At 35.9% G+C, this 21080-nt stretch overlaps 1 protein-coding gene across 1 annotated transcript in view; it reads left to right on the forward strand.

Moving 5' to 3' along the window:
* Window positions 1–21080, forward strand: part of ADGB (androglobin) — a 330120-nt gene that overhangs the window by 87953 nt on the left and 221087 nt on the right. Inside the window, exons 11-12 of the mRNA XM_044675455.1 lie at window positions 471–645; window positions 17446–17536. Of these exons, the coding sequence (XP_044531390.1) occupies window positions 471–645; window positions 17446–17536 (266 nt within the window). The remainder of the gene's footprint in view (window positions 1–470; window positions 646–17445; window positions 17537–21080) is intronic.

Genomic DNA, 21080 nt, shown 5'->3' on the forward strand with positions numbered 1-21080 from the left:
CCCCAAACTTGCTCTATTTCTTTTTAGCTGGCTTTGGCGCTATTGGTGTTGTGTGTGGAGGGGGTGGGGGTGGGATGGTTGCTCAGCCTGCGATTTAGTGAGAGCTGTTTCACCCCTTTATAGCATGGAAATGCCTCGATTCCACGTACCTTCCACGCTGCGCCCTGTTGTGGGGTTCCTCCATTCGCCTGGACTTGTTTTTATGTCCCCTTGAGGAGTTTTGTGTGTTTCGTTCAGGAGAGGTTAAGAGCTGCTTTTTACTCTGCTGCCATCTTAACCCCGCAACAATTTTTGTAATGGGAAAGAATTAGAAATGGAGGGAATGACTATTAATTGGTAAATGTTTAAATATGTTATCATATAAGTATGTGATGGCATGCTAATATGTTGTAAGAAATGATAAAGGGGGAAAAAGTCTGGGAAGAACTGTATGAGTGAAAGCAAAGAAATTTCTATCTTATATTTTTCAGACAGAATCTGCTGAGAAGCTCAGACAATATGGACTTTGTCATATATGTAGCCACCCAGTGCTGATTACCAGAACTAGATCTTGTGCGCTTATAGCCCCACCAAAACCACCGATTTTACCAGCTTGGAAACTTATTCGCCAAAAGAAAGAAACTGTGGTGACAGATGAACCTCAAGGTTTGTTTCTTATCTGTTGTCTTCGAGCAGGGGTCAGCAATGTATGGCTCTCGAGCCATATCTGGCTCCACCTCCAGACCGGGCAGTCCAGACAGAGCCTGAGGTTGTGCCCCAGGGGGCCCTTCAGCCCCAGCCCCATATTCCAGTGCCTTCTGCCTCCATCCTCCTCCTTCCGCAGGCGTTTATGGCTCTCATGGCCAAAAAGGTTGCCGACCTTTGTCTTACAGAAATGAATATTGCTAATTTACCAGTCCCCTGAATGAATGCCTATGGAAGCTCCCTTTTAATTTATGTTGATAAGTTTACTTATATTTATGTTATAAGCATATATATATATATATATATATATATATATATATATGTTCCATGGTCTCCCTTTTCACATCTCCAATTTTTTGTTACCCTATTTTCAGAATTTTTTACTATTTAAGAATTTATTATTTATTTTAGCATTCTTTTCTTTTTAAATTTTGAGTTCCAAAATTTCTCCTTCTATTTCACCTAGTGAGAAGTCAAATAATGTCATATCATTTATGTATGAAATTATGCAAAAACTAATTCCATATTGGGTATATTTCAAAAAAAAGCAAGAAAAAAGTGAGAAAATTATACTTCAGTTTGTACTCAGACTTCATCTTCTCTGCAGGTAGATAGCATTTTTTCATCATGAGTCCTTTAGTTTGGAATTTCCTTGGTTCATTGCATTGATTAGAATAACCAGGTATTTCAGATTTGATCATTATTACAATATTGCTGTGTTACTGTGAACAATGATCTACTTTTTCTTGCTTCATCTTGCATCAGTTCATATGTCTTGCCATTTTTTTCTGAAACCACCCCTTTAGTCATTTCTTAGAGTACAGTAGTACTCCATTATAATTGCTGCCATAGCTTATTCAGCCCTTCCCCAATAAATAAGCGTCCCCTTAATTTCAAATTGTTTTCCCCCACAGAAAGAGCTGCTATAAATATTTTTGTACATATAGGTCCTTTTCCTTTTTCTTTGAGCTCTTTGGATTATAAGCCTAATAAAAATGTTGCCAGGTCAAAGGGTATGCACAGTTTTGTAGACCTTTGGGGGAAAGTTCCAAATTGTTCTCCAAGATGGTAGGATCAGTTCTCCACTCCACTAAGCAATTCATTAGTGTACCTACTTTTCCCTCCCCTCCAGAATTTGTTATTTATGATAGTTATGATTGGTACCTTAGAGTTAGGCAATTTCAGGTCTAATCAATAGTGATTTAGATAATTTTTCATATGATTATAAATAGTTTTGATTTCTTCTGAAAACTGTTTATATTCCTTGACACTTTATCAATAAGAGAATGGCTTTTGCTTTCATAAATTTGATATAGTAGTTCTATATTCAGTATATATTTGAAAAATGATACATTTATTAGAGAAACTTGCTAAAATATTTTATATAACTTTATTATCTGTAGTACTTTTTAGCAAAATATAGTTTCCGTGATTACTTTTTTATATTAGGTCCATTTTGGTTTTTGTTTTTTTCTGAGATTATGACTGCTATCCATGCTCTTTTACTAGTTCAGCTGAAGCATATTTGATTCTACTCCAGCCTTTTAACTCTGTATGAGTCTTTGTGTCTTTTTTAAACAGCATATTGAATTCTGGTTTTTGATTCCTTCTTCTATTTACTTCTGCTCTATGGGTCAGCTCATCTCATTCACATTCAGTTATGATTACTATGTATTCCCCTTCATCTGTTTTCTTTTGTTTTCCTCTCCCTTTTTATATCCTGCTGTTCCTTAAGAGTGTATTTTGCTTCTGTCTACTACTTCATGTAATCTTTTTTCCCTTTTATAATCACTCCTTCCATTTTCTTATTCCCTTATCTCCACAACTGAATGTGTATTTATATTCTTCCCTCTTTCAATGAAATTCTAATGAGATTGAGATTTCAGCATTGCCCACCACCTCTTCCATTTTTCCTCTAACGTAAAATCTCTTTTTTTTTGCATTTAAATTTTTTTAATAAAAATTTTCCATGGTTACATGATTCATGTTCTTACTTTCCTGTTCACTCCCCCAAACCCCTCCCCCATATCCAACGCACATTTCCACTGGTTTTAACATGTGTCATCAATCAAGACTTATTTCCATATTATTGATAGTTGCATTGGTGTGGTCGTTTCAAGTCTACATCCCAAACCATGTCTGCATCAACCCATGTGTTCAGATGGTTGTTTTTCTTCTGTGTTTCCTCTCCTGTAGTTCTTCCTCTGAATTTGGGTAGCTTGCTTTTCCATAAATCCCTCAGAATTGTCCTGGGTCATTGCATTGCTGCTAGTACAGAAGTCCATTATGTTCGATTTTACTACAGTGTATCCATCTCTGTGTACAGTGTTCTTCTGGCTCTTCTCCTTTCACTCTGCATCAATTCCTGGAGGTCTTTCCAGTTCACATGGAATTCCTCCAGTTCATTATTCCTTTGAGCACAATAGTATTCCATCACCAGCATATACCACAATTAGTTTAGCCATTCCCCAACTGAAGAGCATACCTTTGTTTTCCAGTTTTTTGCCACCACAAAGAGCACGACTATAAATATTTTTGTACAAGTCTTTTTCCCTGTGATCGCTTTGGGGTACAAATCCAGCAATGGTATGGCTGGATCAAAGGGCAGACATTCTTTTAGTTCTTTTTGGGCATAGTTCCAAATTGTTATCCAGAATTGTTGGATCAGTTCACAACTCCACCAGCAGTGCATTAACATTCCAATTTTGCTATGTCTCCTCCAACATTCATTACTCTCCCCGCTATCATTTTAGCCAATCTGCTAGGTGTGAAGTGATATCTCAGAGTTGTTTCGATTTGCATTTTTCTGATTATTAGAGATCTAGAACACCTTATCATGTGCTTATTGATAGTTTTGATTTCTTTATCTGAAAATTGCCTATTCATGTCCTTTGCCCATTTATCAGTTGGAGAATGGCTTGATTTTTTTTTGCACAATTGATTTAGCTCCTTGTATATTTGGGTAATTAGACCTCTATTAGAGTTTTTTTATATAGTCTAAGGTGATTTTAAAGGGTATTTCTCTTTCTAACTCTTGCTGCTGAGATGTGTTGGAAATATATAGAAATGCTGAAGATTTATGTGCATTTATTTTGTATCCTGCCACTTTGCTAATGTTGTTGATTATTTCCTCTCGAGATCTTTTTATCATCTCCAGATATTTTGATAATGACAGTTTAGTTGATAAGAAGTATGGAACACCGGATATCTTTTAGCTTATACTTCCAGCTCTGGCTGTGGCAGCATGGAGTTTATTATATATACTTCAAGTCTCATTTCACACAAAAGAACCACCCCCTGCAAACTTTGTGTTTGCACAGAAAAATAAATCATTTCATGTCAAAACACAAAGATTCTCAATAACTTTCAAAATAGAAAAAGACTAAGGTCAAACTTCCTCTGGGTCCTTACCAGAAAGCTGTGATAGGGAATATTTTCTCTGGGGTGAAATGCCCCTCCTAGAGGAATTTATGACCTTGAGTGTCTCCACTATGTTTGAAACAAAAACAGTTGTATTTCTGACCTAAGGAGAGAATGTTAACCCCTTAATTGCTGGTTTACTAGGAAAGGTATGGATCAGAAAAGGAGTCAAAAGAGGAGTCTCAGATTTTTTCTATTTGAGACTGTTTCTCTTATTGGCTTCCCACAATTTCCACTAGCCTTTTAGTCGATTCTCTAGGAATTTTTAAGTATACCATCATATCATCTGCAAAAAGTGATAGCTTGGTTTCCTCACTGCCTATTTTAATACCTTCAATTTCTTTTTCTTCTCTAATTGCTACTGCTAGTGTTTCTAGTACAATGATAAATAATAGAGGTGATAATGGGCATCCTTGTTTCACTCCTGATCTTATTGGGAAAGCTTCTAATTTATCCCCATTGCAGATGATGCTTGCTGATTTTTTTAAATATATACTGTTTATTATTTTTAGAAAAGGTCCTTCTATCCCTATACTTTCTAGTGTTTTCAATAGGAATGGATGTTGTATTTTGTCAAAGGCTTTTTCAGCATCTTTTGAGATAATCATGTGGTTTTTGTTGGTTTGCTTGTTGATATGGTCAATTATGTGAATGGTTTTCCTTATGTTGAACCATCCTTGTATTCCTGTTATAAATCCCACCTCCTCATAATGAATAACCCTCATGATTACTTGCTGGAGTCTTTTTGTTATTATTCTGTTTAAGATTTTTGCATCTATGTTCATTAAGGAGATTGGTCTGTAGTTTTCTTTCTCTGTATTTTATCTACCTGCCTTTGGGATCAGTACCATATTTGTATCATAAAAGGAATTTGGTAGAACTCTTTCTTTGCTTATTATGTCAAATATTTTGTATAATATTGGAATTTGTTATTCTTTGAAGGTTTGATAGAATTCACTTGTGAATCCATTTGGTCCTGGAGATGTTTTCTTAGGGAGTTCTTTAATGGCCTGTTCAATTTCTTTTTCTGATATGGGATTATTTAAGTATTCTATTTCTTCTGCTGTTAATCTAGGCAATTTATATTTTTGTAAATATTCATACATATGTCCTAGATTGCTATATTTATTGCCATATACTTGGGCAAAATAGTTTTTAATGATTGTCTTAATTTCCTCTTCAGTAGAGGTGAGGGTTCCCTTTTCATCTTTGCTACTATTAATTTGGTTTTATTCTTTCCTTTTTTAATTAGATTTACCAGTACTTTGTTTATTTTATCTTGTTTTTCAAAGTACCAGGTTCTAGTGTTATTTATTAATTCACTAGTTTTTTTTTACTTTCAATTTTATTAATTTCTCTTTTGATTTTTAGTACTTCTAATTTAGTTTTCACCCGAGGATTTTTAATTTGTTCAGTTTCTAGTTTTTTAAGCTGCATGCCCAATGTATTGACCTTTGGCTTCCCTAATTTGTTAATATACGCACTCAAGGATATAAATTTCCCCCTTAGTACTACTTTGACTGCATCCCATAGGTTTTGATAAGAAGTGTCATTGTTGTCATTCTTTTCAATGAAATTATTGTTTCTATGATTTGTTCTTTAACTAACTTATTTTGGAGATTCACATTATTTAATTACCAGTTAGTTTTAGGTTTACCTCTCCATGTATCCTTGCTAATAACTATTTTTATTGCATTATGATCTGATAATGCTTCATTTATTATTTCTGCTTTTTTGCATTTGTTGCCATGTTTCTATTCTCTTGTGCAGGGGTTGGCAACGTATGGCTCTTGAGCCATATCTGGCTCTTTTGAGGGCCAGATATAGCTCTTTCTGCAGGAGCCATAAAATCAATTTTTTTAGGCGCTCTTACAGGAGCGCCTCACTGTGAGCACTGTACAGCTCTCAATCCACTGAGCTACCCAGCTGCCCCCAATGGATTATTTGTGGCGTTTATGGCTCTCAGGGCCAAAAAGGTTGCAGACCCCTGCCCTAGTGCATGGTCAATATTTTTGAATGTTCCTTGTGCTGCTGAAAAGAAGGTGTATTCCTTTTTGTCCCTTTTTATTTTTCTTCATATTTTTCTCCATATATCTATTAACTCTAATTTTTCTAAAATTTCATTTACCTCTCTTATCTCTTTCTTATTTATTTTTTGTTTTGATTTATCTAGATTTGATAGGGGGAAGGTTCAGGTCTCCTCCTAGTATAATTTTATTATTTATTTACTCCTTGAGCTCTGCCAGTTTCTCCTTTAGAAATTTAGATGCTATGCCATTTGGTGCATACATGTTGAGTACTGCTATTTCTTCATTGTTTATACTGCCTTTTATCAGAATATAATTACCTTTCCTATCTCTTTAAACCAGATCTATTTTTACTTTAGCTGTGTCAGAAATCATGATTGCAACTCCTGCCTTCTTTTTCTCAGTTGAAACCCAATAGATTTTGCTCCAACCTTTTATTTTTACTCTATGTCTACCTGTCTCGTGTGTGTTTCTTGTAGACAACATATGATAGTATTTTGGTTTCTAATCCACTCTGCCCTTTGTTTCCATTTTATGGGCGAGTTCATCCCATTCACATTCAGACTTATAATTATCAACTGTGTATTCCCAGACATTTTGATTCCCTCTCCTTATCCTGCCCCATCTCCTTTCACTATTTCCTTCTATACCAGTGTTTTGTTTTTAATTGGTTCCTCTAATCCCCTCCCTTAACTTACTTCCCTTTCTCCCCCCTCCCTTCTTATTCTCTTCTTATTGTTCCTTAAAACTAAGCCCCTCCCCATCCTCTTCTTCCCTAGTATTGCTTCCCTCCCCACCCCCACCCGTCCAATTGTTACCCTTCTACTTTTCTATAGGGCAGGAATCAATTATCTGCCCCAATGAATCTGACTGTTCTTCCCTCTTTAAGTTAATTTCAATGCACTTAAGAATTAAGTATTTCCTTTCTCCAACCTTTTTACCCTTCCAATGTATTGGTCTTCTCCCCTGTTTGCCCCATGCTCTTCTTTATGAAATATAAATTTACTACATTTTGTCTCTTTTCCCATTTCTCGTAATATTATCTCCTTTTTTACCTCTAGTTTTATCTATCTATCTATCTATATATATATATCTATATCTATATATATATAAATACATATATCTTGACATTTCATCTTATACAGTTTGTCCCCATTCCCTTTAAGTATACTTCTTCTATCTACCCTGTTGATAGTAACAATTTCTAAGAGTTACCAATATCTTCTTTTCTTATAGGGGTATAAGTCAATTGAGCTTATTGGGTCCCTTAAAGAAAAGCTTTGTTTTTATTTTTTGGGCTTTTTTTCCCCACTCTGTTAATTACCTTATGGTGATTCTCTTGAGTTCTGTGTTTGAGCAGCAAACTCTGTTTAAGTCCGGTTTTTTCTTTATGAATGCTTAAAAGTCTTTGATTTCGTTGAATGACCATACTTTACCCTGAAAGAATATATATTCAGTTTTGTTGGATAGTTAATTCTTGGTTGTAGCCCTAGCTCTCTTCCTTTCAAGAATATTATATTCCATGCCTTCCTGTCCTTCAATGTAGATGCAGCTTGATCCTGTGTTATCCTAACTGTAGTTCCCTGGTATCTGAATGACTTCTTCTTAGCAGCTTGTAATGTTTTTTCCTTGGTCTGGTAGTTTTTGAATTTGGCTATAATATTCCTGGAAGTTGTCAGTTGTGGATTAAATGTAGGAGGTGATCTGTGGATTCTTTCTATTTCCACTTTTCCCCCTTTTTCTGAATGTCAGGACAGTTCTCTTGTATAATTTCCTGTAGGATGATGCCCAAACATTTTCTTTTGTCACGATGTTTTGGCAGACCAATAATTCTTAAATTGTCTCTTCGGGATCTGTTTTCCAGATCTGTGGTTGTATCAGTAAGGTGTTTCACATTTTCTCAAATTTTTCATTTTTTAAATTTTGTTTTATATATTCTTGCTGCCCTGTGAAGTCATTTGCTTCTAGTTGTTGAATTCTAATTTTTAAAGACTGAATTTCATCCCTGGCTTTTTGCTCATCCTCCTTCTGGTCTGCTTTTCTTTGTAGATCATCTTTCACCTTCTTTGCTTTGTTTTTCAGCTGGTCAATTTGGGCTTTTAAGACATTTTCTTGTTTTAAATCATGTATTTCCTTTTCCCACTTGTCTTCAGTTTCTGTTGATTGTTTTCTGAGTTCTTAATTAATTGAATTTTGAATCCTTGAGTTAATTGAATTTTAAGTTCTTCCAAAGCCTGTGTCCATTTCACTCAAGTCTCTATGTTTTCATTTGGTGTTCCTTTATCTTCTTCTGTTCCACTTGTTCAATTTCTGGATAAAAGTTGTCAGTTGTGATTTCTTTTTTCTTTTTCTGATGTTTACTCATTTTTTCTTGTAATCTTGATCCTCTGATCATTTTTTGGTCTGTGGGTTTGGGCTATTAAGCCTTGGGAAGGCTTCTTCTCTGTTTTGTTGATTAGGTTAGTGGGACCTGAGGCCAGATTTTCCCAAGCTGTTGGTAAAAGCTAAAGAAGTCAATTAGGCTACTTACCATGTAGTCTGTGGGGGAGGGGTGTTGGAGCTTCCCTATCCTCTGAAGACTTCTTGTCTGCTGTATTGTTAGGATTAATCCAGATGGGATTGATCTGCACAGCTCTGCACCCTGAGGTCAAAACCTGAAGAGAAGTGGGAGGGGCAGCACAAGATGGAGTGTATGTTCACCCTCTCTGGGTTTCTCCCTCAGTAGCTTCCCTGCTGTCTGTGATTGAAGCCTTGATTTTGGCACAGCTGTGCCAGTGAGACACTCTCTCGGACTAGTGGCCCAGCCCACCCAGGGATTCCAGTATCTGCTGGAGACTCAGCACATTAGGTGGAGGAGGGCATCTGGGATCTTTCTCATTTCTTTCCCCTCCCACCTGAGAGTTCTAAGAATTCATGCTTTTTTTCTCATTACCCCCCAATACCTTTTAAATTGGTTTCAGCTAAAGGATCCCCCAGCTCTGTTATGTTGTCAGTCTTGGTTTTCTGTTCCCTTGGAGCCCTTTGTCCTTAATTGGTGGTGAAGGGCTTTACGGAGGTCTGGAGCCTTGCTGATTCTATACCGCCATCTTCCCAGGCTTCCCTCCTCCATCTAATGTAAAACTCTATAATGTGAGAAAATTTTTCCTCTTCTACCTTTCCCTTTCTTCTTTTTTCAGTGAATCCCTCACATCTTCATTCTCTTGGAGATTATTCCAACATAATTGATTCATACCTATGGAATGTGTTTATACAAACTCCTTCTAACTAAATAATGATAATATTCTTCAGACATATATCATTTTCCCCTGTAGGAATATAGTAATTTAACTTTATTGAATCCCATTGAGTACTTTTTAATGTTCACCTTTTTATGTTCTCTTGAGTCTTGTGTTTGAATGTCAGATTTTTCTATTCAGCTCTGGTCTTTTCATCAGCAATGCTTCAAAGTCTTCTATGTCATTAAATACTAATTTTTTGGGGGCAGCTGGGTCGCTCAGTGAATTGAGAGTTAGGCCTAGAGACGGGAAGTCCTGGGTTCATATCTGCCCTATGACACTTCTAGCTGTTTGACCCTGGGAAAGTCACTTAAACCCAATTGCCTATCCCTTATTGCTCTTCTGCCTTAGAACCAATTTGTGGTATTGATTCTAAGATGGCAGGTAAGAGTCTAAAAAAATTTTCCCCTGAAGGATTACAGTCAGTTTTGCTAAATAGTTATTCTTGTATATAATCCTAGGTCCTTTTCCTTCCAGTATATTCTTCTAAGCCCTTTACTCCTTTAACAAGGATATTGCAATATGAATTGTTTCTTTCTGGCACAGCTTTTGAAGTATTTATTTTCTCTTTGTTCTCAGTGCACTGGAATTGGGCTTTACTTTCCCTAGATGTTTACATTTTGGGATCTCTTTTAAAAAGGGATTGAAGGCTTTTTTCAATTTCTTTTTTGCCCTCTGGATCCAAGATATCTTATGATCTAGGTTCTTTCTTTAATCATGACTTTCAAGTAGTCCAATAATTCTTAAATTATCTCTCCTTGACCTATTTTCCAGGGTAATTGTTTTTCTGATGAAATATTTCAGATTTTTTTCTACTTTTTCACGATTTTGATTTTCTTTTATTTTTCTTGATGTCTCATGCAGTCATTAACTTCCATTTACCCAATTCTAATTTTTAAGCAATGATTTTCTTCAGTGAGATTTTTGAATCTCCCCTTTCCTCTGTCCCAATTTGGCCAATTGTGTTTTTTAAAGAGTATTTTTTTTCAGTGAATGTTTCTACCTCTTTTTCCATTCAGTAAATTCTTGCTTTTAAAAATGTTTTCTTCAATTAATTTTTGTGCTTCTTTTACAAGTAGGTCATTTCTGTTTTTTAATGATGTTATTTTCTTCAACTTTTTATGGTACCTCTTTTTCTAAGCTGTTTATCTCTCCCATTTCTTTTCCTAACTTTTCCTCTACTACTATTATTTCTTTCTTTGATTCTTCCAGAACCTCTTATTGGCTTTGAAATCAATTTTTTCTTTGAGGCTCTTTTGATTGCTATTTTTGCATTATTTTTTGTCTTCTCTGACACTATGGTAGCTTTTTATAATAAAATTAAATTTTTTGGTTTTATTGCTCATTTTTCCGGCCTATTTTTTTGACTCTGAATTTTATGTTAACATTGGGCTCTGCTCATCTAGAGCTTGCTAGGCACTTTCCAAAGCTTCAAGCTTTTTTTGTGCTATTATTTTCAGAGCCAGCTCTGCAAGTTTTTGGTAGTTCCAAGGCAGAATCATCTGGAAAAAGGGATGGTCACTACCCTCTTCTCAGAAAGAGTGTCCTGTTCCCTGTAGCTACAAGCACTAATGTTCCTGTTTGCTTTGAAACTGTGACAGGCCCCCCATGTCTTTGTGACCAATCATCAGCTCTCTTCTTCCTTAACTGTGACTTAGAACTGTATCTGCATAATAGAGGTGTTAGTCAGGACCAAATGAACTCAGTACCAGCAAAGAGTTCTTTGTAATTACTTTCTGATCAGTTGACCTTACCATCTTAGGAATTTTGAAGCTACTACTGCTAAAGCTTTTATAGTTACCATTTCATATCTACCTGCTCCTACAATGGAGTAAGATTTTTGACAACCTCTCAAGTTTTGTTAGACAAGAAAAATGTTTCACGTTGACCTTTTGTTGACTATGCTACCTCAAAGTTTGATTTGAGATGTTATTTTAAAATTTGTGGAGAGGAATGCAAGTATGATTAAATATTAGGTAAACCATCCACATAATTGACTATATCAACAATCAAACCAACAGTAAACACGTGATTATCTCAATACATGCTAGAAAAGCCTTTGACAAAATACAGCACTCATTCCTACTGAAAACACTAGAAAGTATAGGAATAGAAGGGATTTTCCTGAAAATAATAAACAGTATATATTTAAAACCATCCGCAAATATCATCTGCAATGGGGATAGGTTAGAAGCCTTCCCAATAAGATCAGGAATGAAGCAGGAATGCCCATTATCACCTCTATTATTTAACATTGTACTAGAAATGCTAGTGGTAACAATTAGAGAAGAAAAAAATTGAAGGAATTAAAGTAGGCAATGAGAAGACTAAACTATCACTCTTTGTAGATGATATGATGATCTATTTAAAGAATCCTACTTAGAGAATCCTAGAGAATCAACTAAGAAGCTAGTGGAAATAGTTAACAATTTTAACAACATTGGAGGACACAAAGTGAACCCACATAAATCATTAGCATTTCTATATATTTCCAACACAACTCAGCAGTAAGAGTTAGAAAGAGAAATTCCATTTAAAATCACCCTCGGCAATATAAAATATTTGGGAAGCTATTTGTCAAGGCAAACACAGGAATTATATGAATACAACTATAAAACACTTTCCGCACAATTAAAACTAGATCTAAACAATTTGAAAAACATCACTTGCTTCTGGGTAGAATGAGCTAATATAATAAAAATGACAATCCTCCCCAAATTAATTTACTTATTCAGTGCCATACCTATTCAAATTACCAATTAACTTTTTTATTGAATTAGAAAATTTTATTAAAAAGTTCATTTGGAAGAATAAAAGATCAAAAATATCAAGGGAACTTATGAAAAAAAAAGTGAAGGATGGGGGTGAGCCTAGCAGTCCCAAATCTTAAACTGTACACTAAAGCAGTGATCATCAAAGCAATGTGGTACTGGATTAGAGACAGAAGGGAGGATCAGTGGAATAGACTTGGAGTAAATGACCTCAGCAAGATAGTGTATGATAAACCCCCAAATCCTAGCTTTTGGGACAAGAGCCTACTATTTGACAAAAATGGCTGGGAAAATTGGAAACAGTATGAGAGAGAGTAGTTTTAGACCAACATCTCACATCCTATACCAAGATAAATTCAGAATGGGTAAATGACTTAAATATAAATAAGGAAATTATAAGTAAATTAGGTGAACATAGAATAGTATACCTGCCAGATCTATGGGAAATAAAAGAATTTAAGACCAAACAAGAGACAGGGAATATAATAAAATATAAAATGAATAATTCTGATTGCATTAAATTAAAAAGGTTTTGTATGAACAAAACCAATGGAACCAAAATTAGAAGGGAAGCAACAAATTGGAGAAAAAATGTTTATAACAAAAACCTCTGACAAAGGTCTAATTTCTCAAATTTATAAGGAGCTAATTTAATTGTATTAAAAAATCAAGCCATTCCCCAATTGATGAATGGGCAAGGGGACATGAATATAGGCTGTTCTCAGATATAGAAACAAAAACTATCAATAAGAACATGAAAAAGTGTTCTAAATCTCTTATAATTTGAGAAATACAAGTCAAAACAACTCTGAGGTACCACCTCTCACCTAGCAGATTGGCCAATTCGGCAGCAAAGGAAAGTAATAAATGTTGGAGGGGATGTGGCAAAATTGGGACACTAATGCACTGCTGGTAGAGCTGCGAATTAATCCAACCATTCTGGAATGCAATTTGGAACTATGCCCAAAGGGCTTTAAAATAATGCCTACCCTTTGACCCAGCCATACCACTGCTGGGTTTGTACCCCCAAAGAGATAATAAGGAAAAATACTTGTACAAAATATTCATAGCCACACTTTTGTGGTAGCAAAAAACTGGAAAATTAAGGGGTGCCCATTGATTGGGGAAAGGCTGAACAAATTGTGATATCTGATGATGATGGAATACTATTGTGCTCAAAGGAATAATAATCTGGAGGAATTCTATGTGAACTGGAATGACCTCCAGGAATTGATGCAGAGTGAAAGGAGCAGAACTAGGAGAACATTGTACACAGAGACTGATATACTGTGGCACAGTTGAATGTAATATACCATTCTACCAGCAACAATGTAATGATCTAGGACAGGGACGGACAAACTTTTTAAAGAGGGGGCCAAAGGAAAGGAAATGCTCATCTGTCAGTCTGTTTCTAAGGCAACTCTTTCGAAGTTTCATTGTATTATATCCTACTCATTGCGCAGCCAGATAGAACATTTCAGGGGGTCGCATCTGGCCTACGGACTGTAGTTTGCCTATCACTGATCTAGGACAATCCAGAGGAACTTATGAGAAAGAATACTGTCCACATCCAGAGAAAGAACTGTTGGAGTAGAAATGCAGAATAAAAACACATGATTGATCAAATGGTTCGATGGGAGTATTTGGGGATGTTGACCTTAAATGATCACTGTATTGTAAATATTAATAATATGGAAATAAGTCTTAATCAGTGATAAATGTAAAACCCAGTGGAATTGCTCATTGACTCCAGGAGAAGGGAGAGAAGAGGTGAGGGAAAGAACATGAATCATGTAACCATGAAGAAAGATGTTCTAAATTAATTAAATAAATGAAAAAATAAAAAAAAAATATGGTCAAATGAAAAAAAGTAAAGTTGTGTGGAGGGGAATATTGGAACCATAAACCACCATCTTGAGTCTCTCATTTTCAAATTTTAAAGAAAAGACACCCATTTAGACCTAAAATATGTCCAAAGTTAACACAAAATATTTTAATTGTTCCTCTGTGAATAAGCTTTATAATGTTATTCATAATTCCATATCATGTGGTAATATCCTCAGGCCTTTAGCTGAGCTGACCAAACCTGGCTGGAACCAGGTTTGAAGGAGCTTTCCCTGTGACTTCAGTACTGCTTCCTTTGGGCCCTGCCTGGCTTAGGTCAATGGGATAGTGTAGTTAAGTCCTTCCCTGCCCCCTGTGGTTTGCCCTTAGGTTTTAAATGTAGAATCCCCTATCCCATCCTTTATTTAGTTACCCTCAATTAAACTGCATAAACTTTTATCTTTTTGCCTGCTGGTTCCACAGCCTAGGAGAGCTGAGTGATTGTTGGGCCAACTGCCATTCCTGTGTCAGTTAACAGCTTGGCAGTAAACCCTGGTCTCCCTATCCTGGTTGGACCTGTCTCTCCTTCAACCCAGTGTGAACCCACAAACCATTTAGGTTACATTTTAATAATAATAATAACATCCCTGGTGCCTCACCATTACAGTTTGTCACACCCAGATGGCTGGGTAACAGAGAGATAGGCAGGAAGTTTACTCCTGGGCAGCCAGGATTGGACAGGAAGTCAGGGGATCCGAACATTCCGTGAGGGGGCTCAGCCATTGGTTGTGAGCTGAAAGTTCTTAACCAGTGGTGAACTGCTCAGAGCTGCTCAGCCCCCACCCCAGGTCATTCATAAAATCTCTGTGGGAAGGCAAAATACTATCAGACCTGGAGTAGCCCCAGAGAGTTTTTTTTTTTTTTACCATTTTTGTGTTTGTTCTCTGTTGCTGTATTGTAATTGTAATTGTTGTGGGTGAATGTGATTGATTGTTGTTCTTAATTGTTATTAGTCAATAATTGTGGCTAATAACACTGACATTGTATACGGCTGGTTGGTTTGGGCAATGATGGGAACAATGATATTTGAGGATTGGATTGATTATGTCCTCTTGACATTGTGGCAAGGGTTACTGGCTGTCCCATACCTGTGGTTCAAAATCATACCCAGGTATTGTTGGGTATTGGGGGTTGATGGATGTTGAAATAGCACAACCTGTTTTAACTATTAATATCTTGGATTTACTATCACACATGCCAATCATGATACTTACTGGTTATATTGTTTTTAAGTTAAAGTGGATGTTCTTCCATATTATGTATTGTCGCAAAATCATAGTGGCTTGGTCTTGTAGAGACTCAGAAACTAAACAAATGTTAAGGTTATTGCAAATCAAACTGAATAATTTGGAATTGTACATGCAGAATGGTGGCGTTTCTGGTCAACCTGCTGGTCCTCCTAATACTGGCAATGTGGCTATATTTTTACACATAGGAAATTCTGGCAAAAGTGTTACAACTAAGGCTGAGTTGGAACAGCAGGCACAAAGGAAGGGTGATAAACCCATTAATCTTTTTCCCCTTCATGACCTTCCGATTGTATGTGATGATGGCATTTTCCATGTGAGGCAACACACTAAGTTTAGGTTTGAAGATGTGGAAAATTTAAAAAGAAAGATCCCAAATTTCCACGATGATTCTGGGAAGTTTGTTAAGATCTTTAAGGCATTTATAAAAGCCCATGACCCAGACTTTGAAGATTGCTGGTATGTGTTGGGGGAGATCTTGTCAAATCATGATAGGGCCAAGTTTGTTGAAGAGACCAGGAACACAGAGGGGATGATGCTATGGCCAGTAGCCTGGGAGGGACTGGACCTCAATTCAGTTCTAATATACCGAATGTTAAAACAGGTGAGAAAGTCATTAATGAAAATCATGGAGAAAAATTCACGGCGTCCAAATTCGTGGTCTAAATTTGAGAGAATCAGGCAGACAGCACAAGAGACCCCAGCAACATTTCTTGATAGAATAATTGAGGCAGCGGAGATGCATTTAAATATGAGTATATTAGAGGATACCACCATGGACCACGTAAAAAGAATATTTATTAGGAATGCTGTTCCCCAGGTTAAGAAGTTCTTTACAGATAATTACCCTGATTGGGAACTTCTGAGCCTGGATGAGTTAAAACAGAAAACCACTTTTGTGTTCGCACAGGAGAAAGAAAAGGGAAGTGATGAAAAAGATACCATAATTGAAAGTCTTAGGAAGCAGTTAAGGGAGGCAAATTCTAGAGCCAATGAGAAGGAGATAAATGAAATTAAGGCAGTGGCAGCGTTAAGGGCAGCAGAGAAGAAGAATAATGCCAATAATTATAAGACCAGTGGTAATACAAACACAAGGAATCAGAGGCAGCAATCCTCCTATGTTTGTGACTGAATTGGATATTTTGCAAGGAAGTGTAGATATAGAAAAAGATCATATGGGCAGAGGTACAACAATAACAACAATGGATTTAATCGGTTTAATAATAATTATGGATACAGGGGAAATAACTGGAATAATGGTTTTAATCATGGAAATGGCCAGCAGAATGTGTTCCAGTGCAAGAATGAATGCTGTCAAGGTGCTCAAGCTCCTAATTTGGCAACGATGCAGGATTACATATGAGCTGGAATTCGCCCGAAATTTAGCCATGTTGTACAGGGGAATGTTAATAATAGTAACATGAATGGAGGGACAGCTTCATTATGAAGGTGTTCCCAAAATTCAGAAGTGATTAATCAAGGTAATGGGACTAAGGTGAATGTTGATGAAATTGTGTGTGTTAAAGATGATGATAATGTAATTGTGGATAATGGAAATGGTACACTTGGTGTTAATATTGATTTGATTGGTGATAATAAGAATTTAATTAATAATGGTAATGAGTTGATCAGTGTTAATTTAAATGGAATCAATAATAGTTTAATCAATGTGAATGATAATTTGAATGGTGTTAATGTTAAATTGTCTGAATTAACTACTGATAATGGTGTAAATAGTACTTTAACCAATGTTAATAGTAATTTACCCACTGATAGTAGTAATTTAACTAGTGTTGGTAATAATGTGATTAAAATTGATGATGGTTTATATGGTGTTGATAATAATTTGATTAGTGTTGTAAATAATTGTGAGAAAAAGAGAAATAGTGTTGTAAATGGTGTTAGAAGTTCCAGTAATTGTGGAATTAAGAAGAATAATAGAAATTGTGATTTGATTAAGGATAATTTGATTGTAAATAAGAACAATGATACCAGAATAGAGGTGAAAAGGAACAGCCCATCAAATTCTGGATCATTTTTGTAGAAAAGGCCACAGAGACACAACTTATTCTTTACTTGCTATTTAATAGACAATTGATAAATAATTATTGAAATAATTAAGGTTCACTCTTTTCAGATCCAATAATAAAGAAACCTGAACAATTTCTTGAGATTTCGAGCCCATTTTTGAACTACAGAATGAATCCAATTCCAATTCCAACAGAAACGTAAGTTTGTAATAACTCTTTCCTAATAAATGTACATTAAACAATAGCATCATTTTTTCATGCTCCATATAAAAAAGATACCTTCTTTTTAAGAGGGAAATGAATATAATGATTAGTAATCATGTGCATATCCATTGTTTTGATTCCTAAGTTCAAGTTTTGTTAAAAAGAAGTTGTCCTAGCTTTGAGGAACTTGTAACTTATTAATGTGAATTCTATTCAAGTCCATCAGTATTTTTAAGCACTTGTTATGTGCCTGGTCAGTAATTTGTTAGGTACTATAAACAGGTCTATGACATGATTTGTTAGGTTTATATGCAGTTCTGTGCATGATTCCTGTCCTGAAAGAGCAAGCATCCTGACGCACATTATTATTTTGTCTATGATTATTATTCCAGTTGTTCCAGTTTCCTTTGTATCCATTATTATTATATCTGTTATTATAATTCTTGTTATTTTTGTCTATTGAATTGACCCCTAAAACTACAGTTTCTAACAAAGTGCCCAATCCTATTACATAGAAAACATCTTTGTGGTTCTGTTCTTCTATCTCTGGGAGTATTATATTGCTGTTCCCTGGGCTGTCCTGATCTTAATGCTGCTACAGTCTTAACCTCCTTGATTTCATTATCCTTTGCATGGTTATTGGCCTCTCTCAGTTATTTCCTCAAATTGTCTATGATAGAGTCTTTGTCATCTGCAGCTTTTTCTTTATCGGCTGCATGGACATAGGTACCCTTACGTTTAAGTTCTTCTAATATCATTAGCTCCAGCCTGGGCAATACTTCTTGAAATATTTCCTTACAGCCACTAATAAGTTGTTAACAAAGATCCTCCTGACATGGGCAATTATCTCCTCAGCCATTATGTCTAAGCCTAAGTGTGTCTCTGCTGCATCTATTATCCTATCCATGAATCCAGCTGGGGTTTCCTCTGGACCCTGCTTCACCTTCTTGAATTTACCCCAAGCATTAGGCCTATGGGAGTATATTTCTATCACCTCTATCACAGACTTTCTAGCTTGTTTTAGCATTCGATAATAGCTACTGAATTCATGTCTACCTCCTCGTAATCCTCAGGCTATGGTGTAAGACATGGGCTTGTCCTAGTTTCTTCAATGAATTGGGTACGCTCTCTTTTAGTAAGGAGTTCCTCTAAAAGCAGAAAGAAGTCTGAGTAATCAGGGGTCATACATTTTCACTGCTCTTTTTGGCTCTCTTATTACTTTTACTGGCTCATCAAAAAAAGTGAGGGGTTCTCCATTTGATAGCCTCTATCTGTGCTGTGGGAAATTGTGCAATTTAAATGCACAATTCCATTCTGCATAACATAGGGGACATCTTGTAGTGGGAATAGATTGATCAATGTACCATTTAAATTTATTTGTGCCTCTTCCTTTCCTAATTTAGTTTGTTTAACCTTTTTGTTATTTATTTTAGTTCAATTCTCCTCATTTTCTAAACAATAAGAACCAGTAAACATATTGGGACCATTAGGTACCCATCCAGTATTTTCACAAAGCTCCATGGTATCTATCTTCACTTGTATTATTCTTAACTTCACTTTTAATTTAGAATCTCTCATTATTCAAGTTACAATCAATTTACACAGTCTACCAACACCATAAAACAACCACCTCACTTTATAAAAGACAAAACAATAAAATCCTATGACGAGTATATGGGCTATAATAGCTTACACCATTATACCCATTACTGGCTTGATGTCATCAAAATCTAGACATTTATAACAATACTTAGGTATTAAATAGAATAAGCCATAAGGTATTAGCATTATACACACCCACAATACATAAAAAACAGCATTGACAATATCCCCCATCATGATATTATAGGCTGCTACACTTGTGTATTGTGCTGTGAAAATGGTGGTATTTATAGCCACTTTAATATTAATGTAGACTTAAAATAGAAAAATAAAAAAAATTATGACTATGTGCTTTTGGATCGGTCCCTTTACATTTTTTAATACCCCTAGACCATGTGGTTTGAGACCCCTTTAAAAATTTAAATGTCTCTACCATATGCCTGGTTCAGCACCTGGGAAACTGCCAGCTTGACATTTAACCAGTGATGTAACTTTTTTAAAATTCTAAATGACTAATGGCTGATAACTGCCACAGTAAACTTCCTTTAAATTGAACTGCTTGGCCCAGATACAGATAACTTTCTGGGGTGCTGAATGAAATAAAAGAAACTGAAATAAGCTAAACTAAAATAAGTAACTTATTAAATAAACAAAATGAGGGAAACTGGAATAGCTATGTAAATGAACTAGGTAAGAATACTGACCTGGGGTAACAAATTTAACTGAAAGGTCTCCCTGGGGATTGAATCACTCAATACACACAGTGGATAGATTGAATGGGTAATGATAACAGATAGATAGATAACAACCAGGGAGTCAGCTGGGATATTAATGATAAGTGGGTTCTTATTTGTCAACCTAGGTATTAGGGTAAGGACTTGACAAGGAAAGAGTATGGTAACTGAGATGTTTAATGATTATTGGGATAGGTAAGGAATGGGTATGGGTAAATTGAATCTAAGAGCTATGTATCTCCACCCTGGAGTATAGGGATGGATAAAGCCTACACTAATGGCTAAATCTAATAGCACACTGCTGTTTAGCAAGGTCTTGCTGAGAAGAGAGGATCTCACATAGAGTCCAATGGAGGTGTTCTTCAAAGCTGATCACAGGAGACATGAAATACAGCCAAATACTCCAAAATCAGGAGAGGGAGAAGGGATGGTCTCTGTTTCCTCCACAAAGCCAAAACCTACTTCTCAACCTTACTCCTTCACTGGGATGCTTGATTGCAGGTGTTGTTTAATCCAAAATCCAGGGAAATGGCTTCAGGGATTATCTGTGTCTCACCAACTCCCACCACTACACTCCAGACTTTAGGTCTTCAGTGCCAAGTCCAAACTGTCACTGTCTCTTCTCTCAAGGATCTGGAATCTCCTTTCCAATCACAGATAGGGAGAGACTAAAGATTAGACAGACTGGGGATAATAATGAGAGAAATTTCCTAAGGAAGGCAGGAGGATATGGAGTCAAAGGTACATGGACTTCATTAGAAAGAAATGGTAGAGGAAGATGTTTGATGTATGTGAATTAGAAAGGAGAGACAAAGACAGCTCTTAATGAATGGCTCTTTTGGGAGGGATGATGTATGAGGTGAGGTATTCAGATGAATGAGAGTGGGAGGTTACTGTTAGATGTTTGAGGGGAAAATGATGTTTGAAACAGCTGCTGTGGATAGTGTAGAGAATAGATTAGGTTTAAGTAATAGGATTCATTTACTGCAGTAAGGATTTACTTGAGATTAGGTGGCATAAAATTTTAGTGGACTAAATCAGCACATGACTTCTTTTGGCTCTCTTCTTCAGTACATTAATAGGAACAAAGAGGTAGATTTTGACAGTAATCCAGAATTAAGTTATGATCAGTGAAAAGAAAACAAGGATTTTAGACTAAACAATATTGTAGAATTGAACTGGTTCACCATGGCATCAAGATT

Source organism: Gracilinanus agilis, chromosome 4 (genome assembly GCF_016433145.1).
Source record: "Gracilinanus agilis isolate LMUSP501 chromosome 4, AgileGrace, whole genome shotgun sequence".
Lineage (NCBI taxonomy): Eukaryota > Metazoa > Chordata > Mammalia > Didelphimorphia > Didelphidae > Gracilinanus > Gracilinanus agilis.